The 24,202-nt window shown below is 41.3% G+C and overlaps 1 protein-coding gene and 1 non-coding gene across 2 annotated transcripts; one reads left to right on the forward strand and one right to left on the reverse strand.

Moving 5' to 3' along the window:
• Positions 1 to 23,509, forward strand: PGK1 (phosphoglycerate kinase 1). The gene is made up of 11 exons (XM_065916451.1): positions 1 to 159; positions 6,159 to 6,209; positions 8,775 to 8,930; positions 9,041 to 9,185; positions 12,387 to 12,490; positions 13,154 to 13,273; positions 20,377 to 20,491; positions 20,740 to 20,919; positions 22,098 to 22,275; positions 22,549 to 22,647; positions 23,024 to 23,509. Exons 1-11 carry the CDS (start codon positions 95 to 97, stop codon positions 23,062 to 23,064), a joined length of 1,254 nt encoding a protein of 417 aa, XP_065772523.1. The 5' UTR covers positions 1 to 94; the 3' UTR covers positions 23,065 to 23,509.
• Positions 19,407 to 19,513, reverse strand: LOC136154849 (U6 spliceosomal RNA). Its single transcript, XR_010660557.1, has one exon. It is a non-coding gene; the product is annotated as a U6 spliceosomal RNA (small nuclear RNA).
• Positions 23,510 to 24,202: the final 693 nt, after the last annotated feature.

Genomic DNA, 24,202 nt, shown 5'->3' on the forward strand with positions numbered 1-24,202 from the left:
GGTGCTAGGCATTTTCCACGCGTTCGGCCTCTGAGTCGGTCTCATTCTGTCGCTGTCTCTTCCCCCGGCCTCTCGCTGCAGCTGAATTGCCAAGATGTCGCTTTCTAACAAGCTGACTCTGGACAAGCTGGATGTGAAGGGGAAGCGGGTCGTCATGAGGTAATCCTTGGGGTTCTCCCGCAGCCTCTCCGGCCGGGGCCGACTTCTTTTCCTCCTGCCTCAAGTGACCTTTAGCCCTACTCTCGGCCCCTTGGCTCTAGCTCAGCAGGGCGAGGCTGGCCACCATTGTGGCTGAGGTTTTGCCCGGGTTTAACGGTTTCTGACCTCATTTTCCCCAGCCCAGAAACTGAGCCGAAGTTGCCCTTTGCAGGGGTGGATCCTCCCAGGGAGGGTCAGATTGCGGGGATCCATTTTGCCCTCTTTTCTTGTTTCTGAAGGGCAGTTCCGTCGCCTCAGTTCTCAGTTGGCGAGGTGGGACCTGATGCTTAACGTGCAGATCCCTCGGCCTCCAGTGAAGGGACCTTGAAAGGTCATTTGAATAGTTTTCCTTCCTCCACCACCCTAGACCACCCCAGACCAGTGATAAATGGCCCACATTTCTAAGGTCCCTGCCCAAAGGCACATCTTTCCCAGAGGATGTTGATTTCGTTGTTCAGGAGTAGAATCCACTAAAGCATTGAGGGTAGGAGGGTGAGGTAGGGTGGGGCGTACGGAAGGAGGCCCTGCAGAGCTTATGTAACAGGCCTCTGCCGCCCTGTAGTGTCTTTGGACTACAGGCCTTGGGTTTTGCAGCAGGATTGTGACACATACTGGGTAATGGTAGAGCAGGGTGTGGCTGCTCATTCTTGATGTTCTCTAACCTCACTGCCAGAGGTGGCTAGAGAAGCAGGATATTAGAAGTGGGGAAGGCTTGCCACCTGCCTTGGGTCTCTTACTCCAAACATGTGGATCCCTGGCCACATGGCTTCTCCCTTGCTTGCCAGAATTACTAGTACTGATGTATGGAGTATTTACATTTCTCCTTTTTGTAACGTGTACATTCGTGCATGCCAGGAGCTAATTGCAGGAATTCAGTTAGGTATGTAACTGACTTGACCTTGATAGGATCCAAGGGTGGTGCTTTTGCCAGCATAAGGGCTTGACAGCATTGGGTAGTCTTGTCCTTTTAGGGAAGTGGTTGATTGATGGGCAGGCATGTGAAAGATGTGATCCAACCCCTTTCCCAATTTTGGCTGGTTCAAGAGAGGGCAACTTTTCTATATTAATGGATTCAGAAAGCAGTAGGGGATCTCCCTTAAGGCTTAAACTAGGTAGGTGCTGTGAATTGGTGTACTCTGTGGATGCCCTAAAAGTTAATGTAGCTCTCCCCTTTCCTCTAATTTCATTATGGCCACTATTAGTTTACAAGTGGCCTTCTCTGTCCTACTATGGCAATAATCAGAAGAACCCAATGGCTTATGGCCATGAAAAACACCTGGTGCCCCCTTTTGTTCAATCACCTAAATCCTGTGCAATCTGAACAGAGTAGGAATCACAGCCATCCTAGTATTAGATAATGGCACTGTCTACCCCTCAGATGCTTTTAAAAAGATGGATAGACCTTAAGAAAAACAGGACAAATGCACAGTGGCGTGCAGCTAGATCTTGGCTACCTTCCTACAATTGCGGTCTGGGGCTTTATCTCCTCTCTTCCCAGGTTTGCGGAATTATCTGAGCTGGCTGAGAGTGAGACTGGAGGAGGTGCTATCTTTTCTCCCTCTGGACCTAATTTGAAATATGTTTCTGCCCCAGGGCTCAAAGTTTCATTTTACACAGATTAACCGTAAGCTTTGAAATGACTGGCTAGTCCTGTTTTACTGTTGGAAAATGACCTAATCATGGTCACTGAACTAGCAAGTTGGTGGCAGAACCAGAACTAGTATTTGGGTCTCCTTGGCTACCATCCAGATCCTCTAAATTCTTGGATGTAGTGAATAAGGACAGGTTAAAATAGACCTTTTGTCAGCTGAAGGTTGCAGTCAATAAGTTCCCCCTGTAATCTGGATAAATTCTACTTATCTGATTTGAGGACAGGAAGTTGCTTTTCCCCCGGATTATTAATGTAGCTCTTGAACAGAGAGTCACATTCATTGTAGGATTGCTTTTTGCAAGAGTCTAGGTAGCCTTGCATCGTCAGCTCAAATTTCTTTTTAATTGCCTTTATGTAGTGGTTGCTGGCAGTGTTCCGGAAGTGGAGCCTCCAGTGTAGTGGCTGCTTCGCTTGCCTCCTTTCTTTGTCTTGCAAAAGGGAGCTGTGATGTTTGCGGCCCCTGCTTTGAACTGCCAAGGGAAATTCACTGATTTGTTGAGGGAACTTCCTGATAGCCAGAGATCTCTGAGTGGATAATTACCAGGTTGTACCTCAGTTTTTTAGGATTTCATTTGACTTTATAGACCTTGAGTAAATTTCCTGTTTAATTTTGCCATGTCATTTCCTTTCTTCCTCTCATAGGTTGCCAGTCATACTCCTTTGCCGACTGGTGAAGCACTTCCCTTTTGCTTGCTCCCCCTCCTCCATTTTTTAAAAACCTCACAGTTTTTCTCTAACCTGTTGTAACTTGTTAAGCAACAGCTACAAGTTGGTGTAGTGGAAGAAGAAACAGGGAGGAAAAACAGCAGAGAAGAAAAAAAGTCTCTGAGAGAGCCAGTTAGTTATTAGTCGCTCAGTCCTGTCCGACTCTTTGCGACCATGTGGTCTCCCGCCAGGCTCCTCTGTCCATGGAATTTTCCAGGCAGGAATACTGGAGTGGGTTGCCATTTCCTGCTCTTGGGGATCTTCCTGACCCAGGGATTGAACCTGGGTCTCTTGCATTGCAGGCAGATTCTTTACTGTCTGAGCCACCAGGGAAGCCCTCTAAGAGAGCCATAATACCCTTATTTCCCGATTAGGGACAGTGAAGTAAGGGTGGGAATGGTTTCCTGGAGAGCTTTCAGTGGAACTGGGCCTGAACTTCTGAGATTTCAGGTGATAGAGACTTGATATCCTTATTACAACTAAATTAATATTTTTAAGATTCATTCTGAAATAGTTATATGTTCACAGAATGTTGCAAAGATAACAGAGAGGCCCTGTGTTCACCCAGTTTCCTTCATTGGATACATCTTACATAATTACAGTACAATATCAAGAGTAGGAAGGAAGTTGACATTTGCTATTTTATCACATGTGTAGATTTGTTTAACTCCCACCACTATCCAAGATACAAAACTTAATTTTCTTTGAGCAGCACTAAGATCTCCCTATGTGTCATCCTTTAGCATCTTGGCCCTTCTCCCTCCATTCCTAAACCCCTGGTAACTACTAATCTGTCCTGCATTTCTATAATTTTATTTCAATATGCTATATAAGTGGGATCACACATGGCATTTTTTCACCCAGCATAATGCCCTCGAGATTTATCCATATTGTTGTATGTATCAGTCGTTCATTCCTTGGATTGCTGAATAGTAGTCTATGGTATGGGTTTCTTGGGTAGCTGAGCTGGTAAAGAATCCGCCTGCAATGCAAGAGACCCCGGGTCGATTCCTGGGAAGGTCCCCTGGAGAAGGGATAGGCACTCCAGTATTCTTGGGCTTCCCTGGTAGCTCAGACAGTAAAGAGTCCGCCTGCAATGCCAGAGACCTGGGTCCAGTCCCTGGGTTGGGAAGATCCCCTGGAGGAGGGCATGGCAACCTACTCCAGTGTTCTTACCTGGAGAATCCCATGGACAGAGGAGCCTGGCAGGCTGCAGTCCAGTGGGTTGCAAAGAGTCAGACATGACTGAAGAGACTTAGCACACATGCTTAACCTTTTGAGGAATTTCCAGACTGTTTTCCAAAGCAGTTGCATCATTTTACATTCCTACGGGCGTATGAGTGATCAGTTTCTCTGCATCCTCACTAACGCTTGATGTCATTTTTTATTTCATCCATTGTGATATGAGTGGTGTATAGTGATATCTGACTTTGTTCCTGAGGCTGAGCTCAGGATTAAGAGAAGTAGAAAAGGAAGGCGTGCAGATTTTACACAGGATATGTGAAATGTGTAGGCTAGAGTAGTTTCTGTGGTGGAGTCCTCAGAGAGGAGAAGCTAAAAGCAGAGCTGTTGTTAACAGTCTAGGAGATGATGGGGGAAGGTAATCCACAAGCAACGAGAAGAAATTATAAGTCCTTTTCTCATCAGTAAGCTATGCCATGGCAGCATGGATAGATGAGATAGACTCTTGAGTGTTTCTAGAGAATTTCTTCTGTGTCATGGCTCTGGGATAGGGAGCAGCACTGAAGGGTTGGCTTGTGCTTGGGCCCCTTGCTGTTAACCCTTTTGAATGTTCTTGGAGGCTGCAGAGGGTGGGGGAAAATGATCTATGGTAATGAGATACTCTATCCTCTTTGGAATGCTCTGAGCCTTGCTCAGGATATTTAAAGAAGATGCTTAGACTCAATCAAGTAGCCTGAAATTAAGTAGACTGTTTCTTTCTTCAGAGGCATACTGCTTTTATTTTTTAAGATTTTAAATAAAAATTTGAATATAGAATTAATCCTTCAACTCATCTTTGGAAAGGTTATTCTTCAGTGAAGTAGAGTACAGGCCTAGGGGACATAGGAAATTGGTGGTCTTCTTAGTTGGTTTAGGATTTTGTAATTGTCTGCCAAGCCTCAGCCTAAGAGAGGAAGGACTAGTGATGGAGTTTTACGGTCAGACACAGCAACAAGTCTTTATGAATCAGTCATACCTTCACTGTTGTTCTTTAGTGCGTGCTGCTAGCTGTGTTTAGTAATGGTTGATGTGCCTTTTAGATCACAAAATCATGTTTTGGAGAAGTCCTCACATGAATAATAATAGTTACCAATTTTATGGCACTGTTTATCAGTTACTCTCCTAAGCACTTTGCAGATCGCTAACATTTAATTCTTAAAATAACTGTGAAGTAGATACTATCATTCCCATTCTACAGATGAGAAAGAAATCAACTAAAAAGGATCTTGGCAGGTGAAACCTTACAGATAACTAGCCCTCACACATCACTGCCTTCTTAGGGGATTGAGGTTCCAGTCTGTCTGAAAGAAGGGGGAAGGAATGACAAGTTGTTAAAAATGATAAAGCAGCAGGAAGTTGCATAAGAGAGGAAACTGCAGTAAATTGCTGTCTTTTTTTCCCCTGCCCTGGCTGTGCCCTGTGGCTTTTGGGATCTTAGTTCCCCAACCAGGGATTGAACCTGGGCCCTTTGCAGTGGAAGCTCTGAGCCTTAACCACTGGACTGCCAGGGAATTCCCTGCCTGTGCTGTCTTGATCACTTCTCTTCTGATTGCCTGTTTGTTAGGTGGGCAGGGTCACATGTTCCATCCTCTCTCAGGTTTTTTTTTTTAAGTTTTTTTTTTAAATTGAAGTATAGTTGATTTACAGTATTGTGTTAGTTTCAGGTGTACAGCAAAATGTCCTTTCAGGCTTTTAGAAAGAAGCTATCTTGTGGTTATTGACTGTGTTTTGCTTGAAGGATACTGTGTGAACTTGGTCTTGGACACTGGGTTTCTTTCTGGTCCTGAGGTCCCAGACTTTCTCCAAAAAGAATGATACTCTCTTGATGTGTTTTATTTTTCCAGTTTTTTTTTCTTTTGAGAAGTGTTTACTTCATTAGGACCCATTACCAGAGAAATCAGAATCCAGATGTGTTCTTTATAACCTTACCCTTCAGGCTGCCACCATTATTAGATAGTAGCATGCTGGGCCCACATAGAAATCTTTTTAGATGGAACTAGTTTCAGCTTCCCAGGGTCTTCAGGGCTTGTTCCTGTGACTTTTTATTTTGTAAAATTTCTCTCTTAAAAGGTGTGAGACACATACCTAAAAGGGCACAAATCAAAAGCTCAAAGAATTATCACAGAAAGAGCACATTTGTCACCAACATCAAGAAAGAGAACAATATCAAAACCCCTGAAGCTCCCTCTGGTGTCCTGTCTAAGTCACTACTCCCACTCTCCTCTGCCTGGCTAATCACTGTCTTCTAATACTACTGATTATTTTTAAGGTGACTTTTGAACTTCCACTTATTTAACTGGTTCACTAAAAGTGCCTCTCATAATCTTTGAGGGAATGATAATTTGATCGTGGCTCTGAACTTGACACTTTGTTTCTTTTTCAGAGTAGACTTCAATGTTCCTATGAAGAACAACCAGATAACGAACAACCAGAGGTAATGTCCCTGCTACACCCTGAGCTAGGTTTAAGATGTACCTGTGTCTGAATATATGTAATGAAATGGTTTTCCATTCTGATTGTAGAACTATAGCAACTTAAGCTGCATGATCTTGATTTTCAACCAACCCACCATCTGGTTTGCTTTCTTATGAGAATTTAGAAATTGAAAAAAAAAATCATTTTAAGAAGGTGATTTTTTTCCTCCTCTTTTTTTAATTTGAAGAATTTGGGGTTATACATTTTTGAAGAATATCAAGGTTTAAGGTTACTTGGCTTTCCTGCAAAATGAAGAACTGTGCATGTAGTTTTACAAGCCCCTATTCTAGCTGGTCCCCATAAAATCAGTTTTTGAGAATTTTGATTTAAGGGAAAAAACTTCAGAAGTAATACTTTCAGTCAGTTTAGGCTGCTCCACATGTCTTGGCTCCTAGATTCAGAAGCAGACATTTTAAGTGATAGTATTGTTCTTGCTTTTGATTAGATTCTAAAAGATTTTTATTTTAAATGAAGGGTTTGAGCTGGAAAGGTATGTTCTAATGATCTAGGCCTGTGCTGTCTAATAAAAATATAATAAAAGCCACATGTAATTTAAGATTTTCTAGTTGGCACATTAAAAAGTAACAAACAGATTAACTTAATTTATTTAATCCAGTAAGCCCCAAATAATCATTGTAATATGTAATCAATTAAAAATTAATGAAAGGAACATTTAACTTTTTTGGTAATAAGTATTTGAGATCCAATACTTATTTTACTCTTAGACAACATACCAATCTGGCTAACCACATTTCCAGTATTCAGGAGGTCCCTGTGGCTAATGGCTACCATATTGGACAGTGTAGGTATAGACCTAGAACATTTTCAGATACTGGCGCCAGAATAGAGTCTGGCATTCTGTCAAGCACATCCCTCCTGCACCATAGTGGAAGATCTTTGTACAAGGCATCTCTGACCCTTCTTGGCTTTTTCGTTATTTTCTGCAGCATACATAAAAGATTAGAAATATGCCTATCAAGGTATTTTATGAGTAGAAAGCAGAGAAACAAGTCTGAGTAGATCTTCATTTTCAGAAATCTGTGGAGTTGATAAATAAAATGAAGCATTAGAAATAATAGAACTTGGCTGTTAAGGGAAAACGCCAAAGATGAATTTGATTTCACTGGGCAAATGTACCTGATGAAGGTTTCTTGTTTATTTGGTATAATTGAGTTTTTTTATCTGCCAAATCGCATAAGATAGTTAGAAATATAACTTGGCTTTTTATTATTACATTTTTTGCTGAAATGTCATCTTATTAGACTTTCCCTGGCTACCCTCTCTAAAATCCCCTCCACCACTATTCTTCAGTCGTTCTTGTCCCTGTACCTTGCTTTATTTTCTCCATAGTTCTTCTTACTTCTGTGAGAGCAGAAATTATTTTATTTACTGTTGTATTCTCAGAATCTGATATAGTAGCTGCTACAGAAGTAGCATTCAATAAATACTTGTTGAGTAAATAAATGATTTTCTTTGTTAGGTTTAATTTCTTAAATACTGCCAAGAATGGAAAGTTAGTATTGGGTTTGTAACAAAAATTTGAAGTGTTAAAGAAGTTTAATACATTATTGGTTAAACTGTAATTTTATAAACACAATGCGTTATGTAAACCACATTCTATATAATGTATTTGTTTTCTCCTACATAAAAAGTGACTTAGAATTTTGTAATGGGTACTGAAATGTTTTTTCAGTTTTCCCAAAATTTCTTTTAATGGTTTCAAGATTTGAGAATTTTATATTTCTTTCAAAGTCAAACACTTAGGGTGTTTCAGGGGTCTCTAAAAGCACCCACATGTTTGGTGATTCACTAGAAAGATTCACTGCTAAAGTTTATTAAAGTGAAAGGATGCATGACAGGATCAGCAAGTGTCAAAGACACAGGCAGAATCTGGAGAAATCCATGCTTAGGTTTCCATGCATGCTCTCTCCCTCTCATGATACCAAGTGTGCTCCTTTCTCCAGCAGTGAAAATGCAGTAATTGTGTGTGATATCTCTGCCCAGAAAAGCCCTTCAGAGACTCAACTGGGAGTCTTTTTACTGGGAGTCTTACTGGGAGCTGATCACATAGGTACCCTCTGCCCAGCAGCTACCAAAATTCCTTACTCCTAGAGGGAAGCAGGTGTTGAATATAAACCTGTTTGTACAGACGGTCTAGGAACTGTGAACAGACTTTGTCAGGGAACTGAAGGACCACCTCAAAAGCCAAGTTCCCAGATTCCAGCCAAAGGCCAACCTTGTAAGCAGGTCCTTCTGAAGACAGCAGTTTCAGTCCTGCTATATTAATTTTATTCTGCACAAGGTGTAAAACATGATGAGATTGTATAACCCTAGGTGGAGGGTTGACATCCTAATTAACTTCTGCCCCTGCACATGAACCTGAGGACCATCACTGAGTTGCTGACAGTAGATTTGAAGGAATTTGGAGAAGGAGGCTTTATGTTTTATGAGGCCATGAGTAAAATAGTTCTCACTAATTCTTAGGAGTAGCCTTGTTCTACTTGCTGTTTCTTCTTGGTTGCAGGATCAAGGCGGCTGTTCCAAGCATCAAATACTGCTTGGACAATGGAGCCAAGTCAGTTGTTCTTATGAGCCACCTGGGCCGGCCTGATGGAGTCCCCATGCCTGATAAGTACTCCTTGCAGCCAGTTGCTGTAGAACTCAAATCTCTGCTGGGCAAGTATGTTTCAGGTTCTGGTCAACTCTGTGACAGGAGATGTTGTCAAGTATGTTGTTGCTGATTCTTAACTTTCAGACTGTTCAAGTGTTTCTGTGTCATACTCTCTCCAGGGATGTTTTGTTCTTGAAGGACTGTGTGGGCCCAGACGTGGAGAAGGCTTGTGCTGACCCAGCTGCTGGGTCTGTCATCCTGCTGGAGAACCTTCGTTTTCATGTGGAGGAAGAAGGGAAGGGAAAAGATGCTTCTGGGAACAAGGTAGGACCTGTGATTTTGACAATAGTAGGGGTGAGGAGGCCTGAGTATATGAGACTGCTTGAAGAATAGAAGCAGCTCATGTTTATTTTGACACCTTTTTATTGAAATACAGCATACATATAGAAATGCACAAATGCACAGCTTGATGAATTATCACAAAGTAAGCACACCTGTGTAACCAACACCGCGGTCAGAGGATAAGACATTGCCAGCCCTGGAAGCCCTCCTCGTCATGCTCAAGTGGTTTTTGAAATACCTTGGAAAGATGTGAACACCATTTGGGTGTAAGAGTATTTGGTGAACATGCTGCTTCTAATTGTCCCTTTGTTACACACCTGGCCTTTGATATATGAAGGTGTATTTTTCTAATAGTACGTGATAATATCCTATCAGAATGTAGGCTGTCGTTCCCAAGTGCTGAGAGCAGACATTCACAGGTGGTTGTGGGGAGTGAGTATCCATGATACACCAGGTGTTCCTCCAGCAGAGCCAGTTTTAGATTGTTTTGTCAAGGCTAGAACAGTTTTTATAAGCAGCAGGCCCTAGTGTGTTATGGAAGAATAATATGCATTCTTATTTAGAAGGGGAATTAACTTAAAGCTTGAGCTTGGTACTTTTAAGACAGTAAATTAAATTTAATATCATTGGGGTTTTCTTACAAAAGAATCATGTGACCAGAAAAAGTGCTTTCCTAATTCAAGTGGAAAGGGACTATTTGGAACATGTGATTGAGTTAGGTAGATGATGGTCATGATGATATTACCTTGTGTTTAAGGCATTTTTCTTAAGTGTAAAGGATCTTTTGAATTTCTTAAGGAATGACAGGTATCATCATATTTTTTTTTTTAAAAAACCTAGGTCTCAGAAAGGCAGTTATTTGACTAAAGTTAGAGGTAGTAGTACTGTTGCTGGGCTTTATATATAGCTCAGTCCATCAATAAGGAAACTTTATGTAAAGGGTCAGACAATAAATATTTTAGGCTTTGTGGGTCAGACGGTCAGTCACAACCTTGTATGGTCTGTGTTGGAACTATTCAACTCTGCCATTGTTGTACAAAAGCAACCATAGGGGAAAAAAACAAAAAAAAAATTTAAAAGACAACCATAGATACCCATAAAATAGATTACCATGACCTGACAATCAGGATTTAAATATTAAATGATAGAGCTGGCTCTTTTGAGGATGATTTCGAATTTGCCTATTCGTAGAAAGGAAGCTGGGCTTCTCATGTGGCTCAGTGGTAAAGAACTCACCTGCCAATGCAGGAGCCTCGGGTTTGATCCCTGGGTGGGGAAGATCCCCTGGAGGAGGGCATGGCAACCTACTCCAGTATTCTTGCCTGGGAAATCCCACGAACAGAGGAGCCTGGTGGGCTGCAGTCCATATGGTCGTAAAGAATTGGATACAACTGGGCACGAAGGCAGAAGGGAATCAGAAAGCGCCCTTTATACTTTCCACTCTTAATGTCTTTAGTATCTTGGGGAAGAAGATGCCCTGAGGCTAGCATCTCAATCTCCTGTTGTGCTTCTGACATTTCTTAAGGTCATCAGAGTGCCTGCTTTCAAGCAGTTTCTTTTCTTAGCACTGCAGGCTCAAGTCTTGCCTTATCTTGCCTTTGGCATGGTCTTGCTACAGTAGTAGGAGTTAAATGCTGACCTAAAATTTGGTGCCCTTTTAGACTGAAACTCAAGCTGTTCAACTCTTGGGCTTAGAAATGGCAGGAGGCAAGTTGAGGCAAAACCTTATATACAGTAAGTGATGAACCAACTGTGCTAGTCTATGTCTTTGTGGGTAGTTTACTTTACATTTAGTGTCCAGTGGCTTTTCATGCTTGAAATTTTTGGAGCTAGCCATAAGTTCAAAGTGAATAAAAAATGAAGTGAGGCATGAAATTTTTCCTTTATGCAGAGTACCTGCATTATCTTTTAGGAGCATTCTCTTTCTTCTGGTTCCTGGAAGATAAAAAATGAGAAATAGGTTCTGATTATTATTAATTTTTCCCCACCCCTGATTATTAATTTTTATAATACCTTTTTCATCGATAGCTTTTAATTTGTGTCATTTTCCCACAAACAGTTCTTAAGTAGAGAAGTTATCTTTCCCTTTTAATAGATAGGAAAGGATAGAGAAAAACTTGACAAAGGTTACACAGTAAATTAGTGTCAGACGTGGGCCTAGAACCCAGGGCTCCTGCCATTTGGGCAGTGTTTTCATGACTACACATCTTGCAGTCACCGGTGGCAGATAATATTCCATTCTAAAGAGATTATGGGGGCTCTACACTTTAGTTTTAGCGTTAGTGCCTCTGTATTCTTTGGGCCACTAGAGGAAAGCCCCTGTTCTTTGTGACAGCCTCCTTCACTTCAATATATAGGAGAATGGGAGTGGACAGTGACTAAGCATCTGCTTTGATACTTCTCTGCCATATCCCCCTCATCTGGCTTTCTATGCATCTTTGCTTTGTTTCCTACTGAAGACTCATTGTTTATCCTGCTGTCCTGCTTTCTTTCCCCTATGAAAAGGGTGGTATCCCTGGATAGTGAGCTGACATTCAAAGCCATATGTTTTACACCAACTTTTTGTCCCTCTATCTTTTTTGTAGAAATGTATTATTTTCTCAGATGCCTAACTTCCAGGGAAAGCTATATGAATTACCTCCTTTTGATATATACAGTGTTTCTGAGGTGCTTTTCCGTTGTCAGGTTTCCATCTGCCTTCTCTGTCCCAGCTTGCCCTTGTTGCTTTCATGAGAAATATGTATGAGAGCTTTTTTCCTTTTGCAGAAAGGTCTTGGCAGCTAGCAGCTTGACTCAAGTATAGTCCTAAATTTTACAAGGAGAATATGTTAAAATGAAGCAGTGAGTCAAGGAGAGAGAAGGATAATTTGTATTTTGTCCTAGGAGCTGGAGAGAGACCAGTGGGATGTGATTAGAGGTTAAGCTGTGATTCAGGTATCTTAGGCTTGCAATTTGAGGGAAGGCAAAGGAGAGCAGAAACATGTAGAAATGAGCAAAAGATCTGGAATATTTGGAAGAAAGAACCAATCCTGTTGCTAGTTTTAAAAATTGCTGTCCTGCCAACTCAGGGTCTTTAGATATGTTGAAGAGGACTCTTGGTATGAAATGCTTTTGCAGTTGTCTTTGGAGTTATCAATATCGCCTATGTTCTCCTCCCCGCCCCTTTTTTGTTTTTCTCTTCAGGTTAAAGCTGAACCAGCCAAAGTAGAAGCCTTCCGAGCTTCACTTTCTAAGCTAGGGGATGTTTATGTCAACGATGCTTTTGGCACTGCTCACCGAGCCCACAGGTACTAAAAGTTTTTAGTTCATTGTCAAACTGAGAGCATTATTTCTCTGTTTACTTTTAAGTAGCCAAAGCTCTGGAATGGTTTTGGAAATTTCTGTATTGTATTGTGATCTTTTTGGATTCTATTTCTCATTGGAGCTACAAATAAGAACTGTGGTTCTTGTTGAGTATCCCTGATCTAAAGATGAAATAAAAGTAAAAAATGTTGAGGATTGTGGAACTTTTTGTTGAGCTTTAGGAAGATTTTGCTCTGTCTTACTTTGGATATTTCATGGAGAGCTCTCCCTTTGTGATTGCTGGGGGAGCAATCACACACTAAGCAATAGTCTTAGGCTATCAGTAGGAAGCAAACTGAGGAATCCTTCCCTGTTGTCATCACCTGGCTGATAATTTATTGTGGTTAAACCCTTGGTCTGAAGACTGTTAATTGGGTATCTTAAATTCTACTTAAGGTAGTTGCTTCTCACTTGTTCTCCTTTATCCTGCATTTTAAGCCAAAAACCTTATCTTGTATGTACTTAAGTGTTTTGTTGTAGTTTGGGAATGAAAACCATGGTGTCCTGGTCTCAAAAGTGAAAGTATTTCAGTGATAAGGAAATGGCCTCTAGAATTGGGAGAATTGCTAAGGATTGACTAAAATTTGAATGTCTCTGTTCCTTTCTAGCTCCATGGTAGGAGTAAATCTGCCAAAGAAGGCTGGAGGTTTTTTGATGAAGAAGGAGTTGAACTACTTTGCCAAGGCCTTGGAGAGCCCCGAGCGACCCTTCCTGGCCATCCTGGGCGGGTACAGAGAACTCTTCAAGATCATACTTTTAAGTAGTGTTTTTTACCTGGTTCAGTTCAGTTCAGTTTAGTTGCTCAGTTGTGTCTGACTTTTTGCAACCCCATGGACTGCAGCACGCCAGGCCTCCCTGTCCATCACAAACTCCCAGAGTGTACCCAAACTCATGTCCATTGAGTTGGTGATGCCAACCAACCATCTTATCCTTTGTCATCCCCTTCTCTGCCTGCCCTCAGTCTTTCCCAGCATCAAGGTCTTTTCAAATGAGTTAGCTTTTCGCATCAGGTGGCCAAAGTATTGGAGTTTCAGCTTCAACATCAGCCCTTCCAGTGAACACCAAGGACTGATCTCCTTTAGGATGGACTGGTTGGATCTCCTCGCATTCCAAGGGACTCTCAGGAGTCTTCTTCAACATCACAGTTCAAAAGCATCAATTTTTCGGTGCTCAGCTTTCTTTACAGTCCAAAACTCACAACCATACCTGACTACTGGAAAAACCATAGCCTTGACTAGATGGACCTTTGGTGGCAGAGTAACGTCTCTGCTTTTTAATATGCTGTCTAGGTTGGTCATAACTTTCCTTCCAAGGAGCAAGCGTCTTTTAATTTCATGGCTGCAGTCGCCATCTGCAGTGATTTGGGAGCCCCCCAAAATAAAGTCAGCCACTGTTTCTACTGTTTCCCCATCTATTTCCCATGAAGTGATGGGACCAGATGCCATGATCTTAGTTTTCTGAATGTTGAGCTTTAAGCCAACTTTTTCACTGCTCTTTCACTTTCATCAAGAGGCTCTTTAGTACTTCACTTTCTGCCATAAGGATGGTGTCATCTGCATATCTGAGGTTATTCATATTTCTCCTGGCAGTCTTGATTCCAGCTTGTGCTTCTTCCAGCCCAGCGTTTCTCATGATGTACTCTGCATATAAGTTAAATAAGCAGGGTGACAATATATAGCCTTGACATACTTCTTTTCCTATTTGGTACCAGTCTATTGTTTCATGTCCAGTTCTAACTGTTGCTTCCTGACCCTGCATTCAGTTTTCTCAAGAGGCAGGTCAGGTGGTCTGGTAGTTCCATCTCTGTTAGACTTTCCCACAGTTTGTTGTGATCCACATAGTCAAAGGCTTTGGCATAGTCAATAAAGCAGAAATATATGCAATTTGGAACTCTTGCTTTTTCGATGATCCAGCAGATGTTGGCAATTTGATCTCTGGTTCCTCTGCCTTTTCTAAAACCAGCTTGAACATCTGGAAATTCACGGTTCACGTATTGCTGAAGCCTGGCTTGGAGAATTTTGAGCATTACTTTGCTAGTGTGTGAGATGAGTGCAACTGTGTGGTAGTTTTGAGCATTCTTTGGCATTGCCTTTCTTTGGGATTGGAATGAAAACTCTCCTTTTCCAGTCCTGTGGCCACTGCTGAGTTTTCCAAATTTGCTGACACATTGAGTGCAGCACTTTCACAGCATCATTTTTTAGGATTTGAAATAGCTCAACTGGAATTCCGTCACATCCACTAGCTTTGTTCGTAGTGATGCTTCCTAAGGCCCATTTGACTTCACATTCCAGGATCTCTGGCTCTAGGTGAGTGATCACACCATCGTGATTATCTGAGTCATGAAGATCTTTCTTGTACACTTCTGTGTATTCTTGCCATCTCTTTTCAATATCTTCTGCTTCTATTAGGTCCATGCCATTTTTGTCCTTTATTGAGCCCATCTTTGCATGAAATGTTCCCTTGGTATCTCTAATTTTCTTGAAGAGATCTCTAGTCTTTCTGATTCTATTCTTTTCCTCTATTTCTTTGCACTGATCACTGAAGAAAGCTTTCTTATCTCTCCTTGCTGTTCTTTGGAATTCTGCATTCAAATGGGTATATCTTTCCTTTTCTCCTTTGCTTTTTGCTTCTCTTCTTTTCACAGATATGTGGCTCCTCAGACAGCCATTTTGCTTTTTTGCATTTCTTCTTCTTGGGGATGGTCTTGATCCCTGTCTTCTGTACAGTGACACGAACCTCTGTCCATAGTTCATCAGGCACTCTGTCTGTCAAATCTAGTCCCTTAAATCTATTTCTCACTTCCACTGTATAATCATAAGGGATTTGATTTAGGTCATACCTGAATGGTCTAGTGGTTTTCCCCACTTTCTTCAATATCTGAGCCTACCTGGTAGTAGGCCATAACTTGGGCTTCCTTGATGGCTCAGTGGTAAAGAATCTGCCTGCAGTGCAGGAGCTGCAGGAGACGTGGATTCAATCCCTGGGTCAGGAAGATCCGCTGGAGGACAGAATGGGTTACCCACTCCAGTATTCTTGCCTGGGAAATCCATGGACTGGCGGGCTACAGTCCATAAGGTCAGAAAGTGTCAGACACAACTGAAGTGACTGAACACAAGCATGAGGCCATAAATTGGGTGGTTTATTGTCATTAGCACAATCAAACTGGGTGACTGAGGTAAATTTAATAATGGTAGTATCAGCAAAGGTGTGGGTGGGGTTTAGGGAAAAACAAAAGGGAAAGTACAGTCATCTGAGGAAGCCATCATCACCATCCTTAGACCTGAAGGGCAAAAGGGAAGTGATGGTTACCAGAATCCAGAGAGGGTAGTTGTGGAGATGGCCCTCTGATGAGAACTGTATAGCCTTTGGTCAAGGGATGGAGGATAGTCATCTAGCAGGGAAGGAGCCAGGGAAGTAGATACTCTGATCTCATTTTAATGTCCTATTGATGTATCCCCTCTTGCCCAACAATGGGCTGCCCCCCCACCTGGACGTCAGAGGGCAAAGGACCTCCTTGATGCAGTCTATGCAGGTCAGCCTCCTGGAACAGAGAACAGGGCTAGAAAGGATAGAAAATGGTTCTGTAGGGAAGAATTGGAAAGATCCACTATGGCCCACTATTACTTATCTAACAATTTTTGAAGCACTTGAGCCTTTCAGATATGAAAACCTCCTTATATGTGTTGAATATATCATTTTGAACTCATTTTTTCAGATCCCATACCTTTTTATATTTTTTCCTATGGGGAAAAGTACTCTGAATAGTGATATGCCACTGGCTTAGTTAGAAGTAGAAATTTCAGAAGTACAGGTCAAGAGACTAGGAGGATACATTTTAGGTGATAAAGTAGGGACAGAGACCTGGGACTTCTTGGATAAGATCTTGTCACTTGGCACGACTATCTAGATAGCAGCCTCTTTATGGCTAGATAGATACTCCTTACCCTTTTATGAGCAGGGTTTTTTTTTCCCCATGGGACTGAACACACTCAGCGTTTCCCTATGAAAGCTGACTCTGGAGTTGGGTGTCAATTTCAGGTAGCAGAGTTGCTCTCCAGGTTTCATGAGCCCAGTTTTAGGGGCCTAAAAATAGTTAAGGTAGGTACTTGTATCTGTGTCCTGGAAACATTGCCACTCTTGTGCACCAGATTATAAAGGTCAGCCTCTGATCTTTGCTTCTCTGGAGACTGGGACTTGAGTTTTGTTCTCAATCCTTCCCTAGACCTGGAATATGGGAGTGAGTGCCACCTAGTCTTATGATTAGGTTTTGGACTCTGCCTAAAATTGCTATTTGGGGGAAGTTTACACGGAGGGTTTTTTTTTTTTTGCCACCTTTCTTTTCAATTAGTGTCCCTGAGAATGTTAACAATATAGGGGAGGATTTTACATTTTATTAAAAAAATTATTCGGTTGGGAATTCCCTGGTGGTCCAGTGGTTAGGACTCCTCGCTTTCACTGCCCAGATTCTACTCCTGGTAAGGGAGCTAAGATTCCACAAGCCGTGCAGTGTGGCCAAAAAAAGGAAAAAACCCAACTTTGTTGTGGAAACACTCAAACATTATAGAAGTTGAAAGAATAGTATAATAAACTCACAGGTACCTATTACCCTGTTCTAATAATTACTGGCTTTTTTGCCAATCCAGTTTCATCTGTCCTCTAATCCTTATTTTGTCATGAGTATTTGAAAGCAAGCCTTAGATATCATATAATTTCATTTCTGATACTTCTGTATACATCTCATAACTTGAGATTTCTTTTAAATAACCACCTGTTACACCTAGCAAAATTTAATAGTCTTACTATTAATACTGTCATCTAATACCCAGTCTGTATTCAGAATTTCTCCATCATTTCAGAAATGCCTTTTACAGGCAGTTTGTTTGAATAAGGATCCAGATGAAGTCTATGCATTGTATTTGGTTGTTCAGTTCAGTTCAGTTGCTCAGTCATGTCTGACTCTTTGCGACCCATGAATCTCAGTACGCCAGGCCTCCCTGTCCATCACCAACTCTCGGAGTTCACTCAAACTCATGCCCATCGAGTTGGTGATGCCATCCAGCTATCTCATCCTCTGTCATCCCCTTCTCCTCCTGCCCCCAATCTCTCCCAGCATCAGGGTCTTTTCCAATGAGTCAGCTCTTCGCATCAGGTGGCCAAAGTATTGGAGTTTCAGCTTCAGCATCAGTCCTTGCAGTGAACACCCAGGACTGATCTCCTTTAGGGTGGACTGGTTGGATCTCCTTGCAGTGCAAGGGACTCTCAAGAGTCTTCTCCAACATCACAGTTCAAAAGCATCAATTGTTCGGCGCTCAGCTTTCTTCACAGTCCAACTCTCACATCCATACATGACCACTGGAAAAACCATAGCCTTGACTAGACGAACCTTTGTTGGCAATGTAATGTCTCTGCTCTTTAATATGCTATCTAGGTTGGTCATAACTTTCCTTCCAAGGAGCAAGCGTCTTTTAATTTCATGGCTGCAGTTGCCATCTGCAGTGATTTTGGAGCCCAAAAAAATAAAGTCTGACACTGTTTCCCCATCTATTTCCCATGAAGTGATGGGACCAGATGCCATGATCTTAGTTTTCTGAATGTTGAGCTTTAAGCCAACTTCTTCACTTTCCTCTTTCACTTTCATCAAGAGGCTTTTTAGTTCCTCCTCACTTTCTGTCATAAGGATGGTGTCATCTGCATATCTGAGGTTATTGATATTTCTCCCGGCAATCTTGATTCCAGCTTGTGCTTCTTCCAGCCCAGTGTTTCTCATGATGTACTCTGCATATAAGTTAAATAAGCAGGGTGACAATATACAGTCTTGATGTACTCCTTTTCTTATTTGGAACCAGTCTATTGTTCCATGTCCAGTTCTAACTGTTGCTTCCTGACCTGCATACAAGTTTCTCAAGAGGCAGATTAGGTGGTCTGGTATTCCCATCTCTTTCAAAATTTTCCACAGTTTATTGTGATCCACACAGTCAAAGGCTTTGGCATAGTCAATAAAGCAGAAATAGATTATTTTATTAGTTCCCTCTTATTATTTTCATTCTATTGATTTGTTGAAGAAGCAGGGCATTTGATGTGTAGAACATCCCATGTTTTTTAGATGTTGAATCTCTTTTCATCCTTTCTCTTTCCCACTCGCTCTGTGTATGTCTGTGTTTTTGTATAAAACAGTTAATCTATTTTTACCCTTGGTGGTGATCAGTCTTCACAAGTGAGAGATCAGTAGTCTCTTGCCATCCATTCTCCCACATCACTATTGTTCTGAACCTTCATTTCACAAATCCTAGCATAAGGCCTCTTACAGAGTAGATATCATCTTATTTATTGAATGAAGAGGCAAATAAGCCCAAGGTGATTTGCTTATTTAAGTGGGATTTAGATATATAGGAATATTCATGGAAGGCAAGCCATTACTTATGTGAAGGATTTTAAAGGTTGTGCTTCAAGTGAATTTGTTTTTCTTCTGTTTAGATATGTGTATATTTTTCTCTCACAGGGAGGTGAAAGGTACATCTGTGTTTATTATCTTATTTCCCTCTTCTAGAATATAAGCTCCAAGGGGGTAGGGATCTTTGCTTTTGCCCAGTGATGTTTATGTTTTTTAAAGACCTAGAACAGTGCTTGGCACAGAGTAAGTACTCAGTGTTTTTTTTAAATATTTTATTTATTTATTTAGGCTGTGCCAGGTCTTAGCTGTGGCATGTGGGATCTAGTTCCCTGACCAGGGATCGAACCTGGGCCCCCCGCATTAACAGCACAGAGTTTTATCCACTGGACTACCTGGGAAGTCCCGTACTCAGTGTTTTTTAAGATTTTTTTTTTGATGTGGACCATTTTTATTTATTTATTTATTTATTTTAAAATATGGAATGCTTCACGAATTTGCGTGTCATCCATGTGCAGGGGCCATGCTAATCTTCTCTGTATCGTTCCAATTTTAGTATATGTGCTGCCAAAGCGAGCACTGATGTGGACCATTTTTAAAGTCATTATTGAATTTATTACACCATTGCTTCTGTTTTACATTCTGTTTTTTTGGTAATGAGGCATGTGGGATATTAGATTCCTGACCAGGGATCAAACCCACACCCACTGCATTGGAAGGCAAAGTCTTAGGCACTGGACTACCAGGGAAGCCCCACAACCAATGTGTTGAATCAAGTGGTCCAATAGAATAATGAATGCCATAAAGCAAATATTCCAGAAACTAAACATGGACCTAAGAGTGTGAATATCTTGTCTATTTTTGCTCAGTATATATTTGTTTGGTATGTAATTTGATACCTGCTTTAGGGTTAGGACAGTTCTCAGCTTAGGGATCCCACAATTAGCAGCCTTTCTCAAGTATAATTACCAATCTTGACGTTTGATTTTGGGGGATAAAAAGGGACAAAACAGATCTGTTTGGAACTTGTGATTTCTTTAGATGATTGCAAGTCTTCTAAGCACACCTTAAAAAGATTTCTTAGTAATGGATTGGCTTTTTGGTGTTGGAGAAACATAGGGCAAAGCTAGCCAGTACCTTTTTAAAAATATTTTTTTAATGTTTAATTGGATGATAATTGCTTAACAGTGTTGGTTTCTGCTGTACAACAACATGAATCAGCTATAAAGTATACATATATCCCCTCCCTCTTGAGACTTCCTCCCAGCCCCCCCATCCCACCCCTATAGGTCTTCATAGAGCACCAGGCTGAGAGCTAGTACTCTTGTCACTTTGTGGGACATTTCTCTGTTCCTGTCCCTTGATATAAAACTTCAGGCTTTGTGTAACACCAGTTCTTTAGTCCTTTGTTCTTTTGGTGATGATTCTTGCTTTCCCTTCCAGAGCTAAAGTTGCAGACAAGATCCAGCTGATCAATAATATGCTGGACAAAGTCAATGAAATGATTATCGGTGGTGGAATGGCCTTTACCTTCCTTAAGGTGCTCAACAACATGGAGGTAGGAAACCGATGCCAAGTAGATGTGAAATAGCTCTCCATGAGAAATAGGTTATGTAAATTTAAAATGGAAATTAGCATATGGCATGAGCCTTTAAAACTCCCATTTTTTTTTATTTTGCAAGTTGTTTTTCTTTTGTCTTAGAATTATTCCTTTATATTGTGTTGTATTTCATACTGTCTGCTTTGTGAGGTAAACACATTCTTAGGATATAGGCTGATCTTCATCATCTTGACTTCCCTATATAGATTGGCACTTCTCTGTTTGATGAAGAGGGATCCAAGATTGTCAAAGACCTGATGTCCAAAGCTGACAAGAATGGTGTGAAGATTACTTTGCCTGTTGACTTTGTCACTGCTGATAAGTTTGATGAGAATGCCAAGACTGGCCAAGCCACTGTGGCCTCTGGCATACCTGCTGGCTGGATGGTGAGTCACTTGGGTGGTTGGTAGTATGAGTGAACAAATACATTTTGGTATCATTCATTCAACCAATAAAAAATTAAAGGAAGTTTTCCAAATATTGCAGTGAGCCCTTCCTTCAGGGAGAATCCATGGGGTAAAAGCAGGTATCAGATTGCTGCTAAGACTTTTAATTTGAAAAGTGAGGGCAAAAATGCTTTTTGTTTCTTCATCTATTTAATGTTTATTAAGTACTTAACCAATTGCTGTGGATGATGCTATGTACTTTCATAGTTTGGGCTGTTCTTTTGGATTATGTTGGACTAAATATTATTTCTGCCTAGAAACCTGTATAAGAATTTTTTTGTATATGAAAACATTAAGGTAGTACAATTATTACAAGCAGGGAAAAAATCTATGTGTATATTAAGGACTTATTTAAATAGTTGATTATAGTACTCTCCATTTGTTATTGTTCTAATATCTGTACAAAATTGTTAATGTTGACATACTACTTTGCTTAGTCACTGTCCTTCTGTTAGGTATGTGGCTTTAAGTGTGGTTCCAAGAACAGCAGCATCATTTTGAAGCTTGTTAAAAACTGTAAATTCCTACCCCCTTCTCCCAACCTGCTGAAGCAGAAACTCTGGGAGTAGGGCCCAGAAATTTGTGCATTAACAAGCCATCCTGGTGATTCTGATGCACCACAAGGTTTGAGAACCACTGATCTAGTTTAGTGTTTTTCAACCTCGGCACTATTGACATCTCAGGTAGTTTTAGTTATGGAGGGCTGTTGTGGCATTGTAGGATGTTTAAGGAATCTTTTCCCACTAGATACCAAGTAGCAACCCCCTACCACCTCTAAATCATGACAGCCAAAAATGTTGAGATATTACCATATGTTCCCTAGGGAGGGGTGGAATTGACCCTAGTTGAAAACCACTGAGCTAGTTACAATCATAAAATAATGTGGCTAAAAATGTTTTTATCAAATAACTTTTGAGGTTTTCCCTTAGACTTGATCTTCCATAAAGGATATGAACAAGTTTGTAATTTTAAAGAATGAAATGTCTCTTGTATCTTTTAGTTCTAAAAGACACTCTGGTATTCAGCCTTGAGTTCTGGTCTTGGTGGAGGTGTGGTATTTGCTCCTCTAAGTAGCTTTTCTTGGTAACTCATCCTCTCTTTTTAAATCTGCCCCTTAGGGCTTGGATTGTGGTCCTGAGAGCAGTAAGAAGTATGCTGAGGCTGTTGCTCGGGCTAAGCAGATCGTGTGGAATGGACCTGTGGGTGTATTTGAATGGGAAGCTTTTGCCCGAGGAACCAAAGCCCTTATGGATGAGGTGGTGAAAGCCACTTCCAGGGGCTGCATCACCATCATAGGTAAAGGGTCCTGTACAAAGCTAATGTCATGTGAGCTGGCAGAAGATCAGAGGAAAGTAGAGGGGAAATAGTTAACTTTTCCTAGGTTCCTTGGTGCTGGGTGGATCTTGAAACTTAAGTGGGTATATGATTCATGGAGAAACCTGTAAATGAGATGGAGTTGGGGGGTTATCAGCTACCTTTTGGGCTTGAGAGCACAGTGCCTCATAATGTTGGTGCCAGTCTTTTTTCTCTTCTCTCCTTCCCTCTTTTTATTTGGTTTTCATTCAACAGGTGGTGGAGACACTGCTACTTGTTGCGCCAAATGGAACACGGAGGATAAAGTCAGTCATGTGAGCACTGGGGGTGGTGCCAGTTTAGAGCTCCTGGAAGGTGAGGATCTTTAATGTTTTTGGCTTATTTGGGGGAATGACAGGGTTTATGCAGTAAGAGTTAAGTAGAATGGAGTGGAGACAGTAGGTTGTAGTGTTGTCATTAGAAGTCATGGGCAGTACAAATGGAGGAACTTCAAGTAAAGCTCCTGGGTTCCATTTGATGTGGGGAGGGCCAGATGGGAAGATCTTTATTCTCAAAGAGGTTACACACTAGTACACCTGGGGCCCAAAATGTAGAAGTTACTTAACTCCTGGCCACATATCCTAGACAGGAACTGCTATGTTATTGGGAAGATAGGAGGGAACAGATCTGGCTTAGTGGATCTTATAGTAATGCTGACCGTGTGTGTGTGTGTGTGTTCTCTCAAAAACAGGTAAAGTGCTTCCTGGAGTGGATGCTCTCAGCAGTGTTTAGTACTTTTCTGCCTTCTGGTTCCTGTGCATAGCCCCTAAGTCAACATAGCATTGTCTGCATCTCCACTTGGCATTAGCTAATGTCTTCCCCCTTGTCAATAATCAGCTAGTGGCCAAGAGATGTAGTGCCAGGAACCCTCAAACAGTTGCAGAACATCTCAGCTCATCTTTGCTGTACCTGGGAATTGCCTACATTCTTCAAGATCCCATTTGAGTTTCTTAGAGACTAAACCGTTGTGCATTCTAGAGTACATATATTTATATTATGCCTGTTAAAGAAAGTGGGCTGTGTTAGTTTAGTTCTCTTTCTGAAGTAGCTTATTCTGATTAGCTTTGTCATTGTTTCACCACTCAGCATGGAAACAAGATGAAATTCCAATTATTGGTATGAAGGGAGATGAAGTTGGTGAAATATTAAATAAATAAAAAGATCCATTGAAACTGGATTTTTTTCCTGTCATATTTTGTTATTTAGGATGAGAACAGAATCTTGAGGAAGGGATCAGGTCATCTATGTCCATATTTGTAAGTAACATGCTTAAACTGTTGACATCTCGATTTCCTAAACAAGGTATCTGTTAATTTCATACATGGGGAGATTAGCTCCCTTATAGCCTCTGTTCCATATATACTTCCCCTATTTGATTCTCTCAGTATCAGTTCAGTTCAGTCACTCAGTCTTGTCTGACTCTTTGCCACCCCATGAACCGCAGGGCGCCAGGCCTCCCTGTCCATCACCAACTCCCGTAGTCCACCCAAACCCATGTCCATTGAGTCAGTGATGTCACCCAACCATCTCATCCTCTGTCTTCCCCTTCTCCTCCTGCCCTCAATCCTTCCCAGCATCAGGGTCTTTTCAAATGAGTCAGCTCTTCACATCAGGTGGCCAAAGTATTGGAGTTTCAGCTTCAACATCAGTCCCTCCAGTGAATACCCAGGACTGATTTCCTTTAGGATGGACTGGTTGGATCTCCTTGCAGTGCAAGGGACTCTCAAGAGTCTTCTCCAACACCACAGTTCTGTCAGAATTTGAGATTTAATTAATAGAGCCTACATTGTGATTATAACTACAATTCACCGCTGAATTATGCCATGATTATATTTCCTTATGTACCTTTTTTCTTTGGAGTTAAAGTTTT

This window comes from Muntiacus reevesi, chromosome X (assembly GCF_963930625.1).
Source record: "Muntiacus reevesi chromosome X, mMunRee1.1, whole genome shotgun sequence".
NCBI classification, from domain to species: domain Eukaryota; kingdom Metazoa; phylum Chordata; class Mammalia; order Artiodactyla; family Cervidae; genus Muntiacus; species Muntiacus reevesi.

Excerpts from the sequence above, each read along its gene's own strand:
- PGK1 (XM_065916451.1), top strand. The coding sequence starts at position 95 with ATGTCGCTTTCTAACAAGCTGACTCTGGACAAGCTGGATGTGAAGGGG. Across the intron at positions 6,210-8,774 it reads CAGATAACGAACAACCAGAG|GATCAAGGCGGCTGTTCCAA; the intron begins GTAATGTCCCTG and ends TCTTGGTTGCAG. Across the intron at positions 22,276-22,548 it reads GGGCTGCATCACCATCATAG|GTGGTGGAGACACTGCTACT; the intron begins GTAAAGGGTCCT and ends TTCATTCAACAG.